Genomic DNA, 4,887 nt, shown 5'->3' on the forward strand with positions numbered 1-4,887 from the left:
CCCAATGCCCCCCTCCTTTAGAAATTAAACCTTTCTTCCATTTTTATATCAGCATGCCTTGTCACAGCTGTGTGTTGGGTCAATTTTCAAGTTCTTTGGTACCCTGTCTTCTTTTCTCGGTAACTCCATAAAATGTGGATATTCTGAAGATATTACACTGTTCCAGTTGTTCGGAACAAGAACGTTGAAACCTTCAAATTGCATTTCTCGCAGAGGAAATATCCCCCAGGGAATTGTACTACAGACAAAAATGTCAAGCTGGAGTCCATCATGCCAACCACATGGCGCATCATAACATGAACAATAGCAACTAGATCGATCTCTGATCTTCGGGTGAAATGACCCAGGCCAATACCTACCCACTCTTCTGCTATACAAATCACCAGTGTATCTCCAGTTACTATTCTGAGGGTGATAATGAATGTCAGTAGCAGATGTTTGAAAGAACATGTCGTCGGGCAACTCTTTGGAATAGTTTTCAAAAAAATCAATGTAATACTTGAGCGGTATTTCTATGTCGATGTCATCATCCCATGGAATGAATCCCTGATGTCTTACAGCTCCTATCAGAGTACCCGATCTTATCCAATAAGGCATGTTGTATTTCCGTGCTATCAAGTCGAAGATTCTTAGCATGCGAGTGATCACCAGTTGAGCTTGGCGAAGTTTTGTCGTTCCATTGCGACGGATATCAGGACAATCAAATCCATTATTCTCAGTAAGTTCACAAGAAGCCAGTTGGGTGTAAGGAGTGGGACACATTTCTTCATAAGACTGATGCTTTCCGCAAAATCTGTTCCTAGAGGAGTTTGTATCATGGAGTGCGCGGTGGCTTCGGGGAATATCGTGCCCGACAAAATATCGATGAACAGTTTGTTTAACCACTGGATCCGTGAGGCAAAAGTAACCAACAACGCATACAAATCCGAAATAGACCGCGTACTTTAGTAGTCTCTGAAATTTTTTCATCGTGATAGCTTTGATCAGTGAATGCAGAAATGTTCCAGTGGTGGCCAACAGTACGGTGTATCCAATTGAAGTACCCTTATTGGCGCGGAATGTTAATATTTTATGAATCTAGACATGACAACTTGACAGTTGGGTTCAGGCGATTGAGCTACAAAGCATCAGTGTAAGTCATAAGACTATTCTTGGGTTTCACGTGACGTCACCAAATTCTAGAATTCAAAGCCAGGAGGTCTACAAAATTTTTACCTTCATTCAAGGAAAGATTACCTAAAAATATGTCTTTTCAAAATTTCTTAGCTCGACGTCGTGCTTCCTTTTGAAAATAGAACAGTTTCAATTTCCGGGTTTTCATCGTGCGTGACATCATGAGGACGGCCGTGACATATTTCGAAAGAAAACATTCCCAGACACGTTTTTGTTGTTTATATGTTCAACTAGCTACTGTCCAAATTTGAAGGGAAACGAACAAATTCCTTTTGAGTTTTAGCCCTTTGAAGTGGCTCCTTCAAGTGAAGAAATTGATTCGAGAAAACAGCGCTAAAAATTCGGCAATTCGTTTAATTTCAAGATTCTTGATTTAGCTCTATAAGCTTTAATTTGATATAAGGGTTCAGGCCGATCCACAGTTAAACCGGACGCGCTACATTGCGTGGACGCGAGACACCTCTCAAGACACCTCTGAAGGTATAGGGTAACCTTAACAATGCCTCTTCGGGTGATTTCCAGCATTCTAAACAATTTAAGTTTGAGGATAAATATTTATCTTAACATTCAAAAATTCACAAGGGAAAACAAACCTCTTTTTATGGCAAAAGTGAACTCCAGATGTTTTTTCCTATTTCCGGCCGCCTCAGAGACGCATCCTGACCCAGACAGACACATGATCACTTCTAACAACCTCTCAATCAGACAGAAAAGACGTAGACGAAAACGTAGAAAAACAAATAGGAAACTAGACACTACGACAGTCATAAACTTGTCAAGCGTGCAATTAACTCAAGACGAAGTCAATTTACTTTCTCGTGGCCTGAAATTTTGTCCAACCCCAACCCATTTCCGACTGGCCTGAATTTAAAGCAGACATCTCTGATTTCATAAGGCGACTTTGACTGCACGAATATTTTCAAGATGATAATAGTAAGAACAAGATGCCTATACTGGCATTTACGCGAGATGCATTTATTCCAACTATATGCTTCGCAGATTTTAAATAAAACTATCCTTACCAATGGAATAGTTTGAGTCACGACGATCGGAAATTCCATTACGATAACGTAAGCTTCTCAATGACCTCTTTTCATTCTCCCATCAACACTGTTAAACAAAGCACGATTCCTTCGCCAGGAGCTCTCCAATTTCCACCGTGGCTAGATTGCAGAATACCAGCTAATACCCGGCCCACCAAATACTTTAATACTTGAAAAGCTGCTCCCGCAGAGGGGCAGTCGGTCGCACTAAACACGAACATACCTCGCTCTTTAATCCATGAACCGAAACAAGCACGCTACACATAAATATAACTCGTTCTTTAATCCATGAACTGAAACAAGCAAATCCATGAGCCGAAACCAGCTTAGATTTAAGTACCCATCGACTCTGGGACTGCGGGAGCACTCGTTTTACTCACTTCATTTAAATATTCATCGACTCTGGGACTGCGGGAGCACTCGTTTTACTCACTTCATTTAAATATTCATCGACTCTGGGACTGCGGAAACACTCGTTTTACTCACTTCGACTCTGGGACTGCGGGACTGAGGGAGCACTTGTTTTACTCACTTCATTTAAATATTCATCGACTCTGGGACTGCGGGGGCACTCTATTTTCAAGTAATATATTTAGTGGGCAGGGTATTCTGCAATCGCTCCTCCACCGTTTTAAATGCCGAGTGCTTCTTAGAGGTTATTCTTTCGATTTACCGTTTCAGAATGGTGAAATTTCCGTTTGAAAACGGCACACTTGAGCGCACAACATGTTAACAATATGGCACCACAAATTTAATCCGAGATTAATGAATAAATCAAATGATGCTTTGACGTCACACAGGTTGGGGTAAGTGGGTCCCCTCCCTCGCGATATAAGCGACAAGAATGGATTTTGATTTGCCTGCTTTTGTTGAAGACAACCAGAACAATACATCCCGAGTAGGAGAGGGAAGAGTTTAGTGAATAAATTAATGTACCGATTTGTAGCTACGACGAAGAAAAAAAGAAATCGACCCGTTTTAAGACACAGTATGCCCCTCAGTAATCTCGTACCCAGATCTCCCACGGTCAGGCGGAGGGGACATTTCGACATTCCCGAACCGACGACTGAGATCGGGGTACGAGATCAGCCCCTCAGGGCATTCCGCGTAATAATTCATCTCACATTGGCCACAATCCTTTCCACGTTAAATCTACCTGGACAGCCAGCCCCGGACGAGAGGCTTCATTAGACGCATTCTGTAACAACATATCAAACTCAGTGTTAACAAAAGCTTATATCAAGTTCCGGCGATCACGCCCCCACCAATGTCTGACTCAAGAACACCTAAGATTTGAAACATTTTACAAGATTACTCAAAAACATTTTAACGGCGATCAGTTTTACCACCAAATTTAAAAAAAATTAATATTAAAGCTATTGTATAACACGTTTTGAAATACCAAAATCTTAAGATTTAACTGGGGTCAAAATCCAAGTTTACAAATTAAGTTTCATTTCAAGCCAGTGTGAAAACAATGCGTCCGTACCCTTCTACGCATGCTCGGATCTCAATTTTACCGACAAATTCGGATAGATCGCAAAATTTCCTTTATTTTGGTATATATTTTGGCTTGTTTTCGACTATTTTGGGTGAGTCAAATCGCCGTTAAAGTTGGAAGACTTCTGCTGTTCCTAATATTTTCGTTCTGCGGATCCGTGAATGCTGTGGGAGATGGATCGGACGATAAAATAATGGATTTGCGGGCCATCCGCCCCCTTTCTTTACATGCAGTATCAACAAGTAAGCTATTCATAAGAACTTAAATAAATTAACTATCTCGATTTTTTTCGGACACGAAATAATGAATTAAATTTTCATTGCTAATAGTTTCGCATATATCTTATCCCGGTCGTTTTTATCCAACTTTCAGCTATCTCCTCTACACAATTGCCAAAATTGAATGAAGAGGGTAGTGGCGAGTCTGCCTTCGCAGCAATCGTGGAGAGTATCTTTCAAGAAACGGGCATTCGCAGTGTTGTTGTGATCAACCGAATCATCAATGCCTTTCGAAAAAAGATTGGGTCTCTGTGTGCCGAGCTTAAAAGAGTCAAGAAGAAAAGTTGAGGTTTCGGTGTCAAAAGGATCATAAACAAATGGCGTGACCAAACTTTAATATGAGGTGAAAATAATTTACCACGAAATTGACAAATACGTTATTGAAAAGGAAAATCAGGATTTACGAAGAGAGAAACGGACAAAAAGTTCCATCCGCTGGAAAAGATTGTTGTCTTCAGATTCACATGCCTGCCACTCGTCGTAGCGTTCACTGTAGCCAACGCAATTTCGCTTCCCGACCGTGTCCACAGGATATAGTATTAGTTACGGTCGATTGTTTTTACTCTTGTCTTTTTTCGGTAAAGCTCTGATGAAAAGACTTATTCCGCGTATCGTTTTGGTGCTATGATCTCCCTCTTAACTCTCCCTGCCGCCATCGTTGCCATGTTTCATCGAAGGGTAACGAGGGCTCTGGGAACGAGATTGGTTTTCATCTAACCTCTTGCGCTTGCGCAATACCGAAAAATTTAGGCCGCGCCAGACTGGACGCAAATTTAAGCTAATGTTCACGTTCGTGGGAGATAAGTTTGATATGATAGAGGAACAACTACTCAACACTAGGCCAAATAAAATACGAGACAACCTGACCAAACGAGAAAGACGAGCTCTGAAA

The 4,887-nt window shown here is 41.2% G+C and overlaps 2 protein-coding genes across 2 annotated transcripts in view; both read right to left on the reverse strand.

The window, feature by feature from the left end:
* LOC146450561 (uncharacterized) overlaps positions 1 to 2,195 on the reverse strand; it is a 3,699-nt gene extending 1,504 nt beyond the window's left edge. Inside the window, exon 1 of the mRNA XM_085100280.1 lies at positions 1 to 2,195. This exon is cut by the window's left edge and continues 1,504 nt beyond it. Within this exon, the coding sequence (XP_084956406.1) occupies positions 49 to 969 (921 nt within the window). The 5' untranslated portion in view covers positions 970 to 2,195 and the 3' untranslated portion in view covers positions 1 to 48.
* Positions 1 to 3,580, reverse strand: part of LOC146450560 (uncharacterized) — a 10,876-nt gene extending 7,296 nt beyond the window's left edge. Inside the window, exon 1 of the mRNA XM_085100277.1 lies at positions 3,341 to 3,580. The gene's annotated coding sequence lies outside the window, so the exon portion shown is untranslated. The remainder of the gene's footprint in view (positions 1 to 3,340) is intronic.
* Positions 3,581 to 4,887: the final 1,307 nt, after the last annotated feature.

Source organism: Pavona decussata, unplaced genomic scaffold (genome assembly GCF_977016875.1).
Source record: "Pavona decussata unplaced genomic scaffold, jaPavDecu1.1 SCAFFOLD_441, whole genome shotgun sequence".
In the NCBI taxonomy this organism is placed as follows: Eukaryota; Metazoa; Cnidaria; class Anthozoa; order Scleractinia; family Agariciidae; genus Pavona; species Pavona decussata.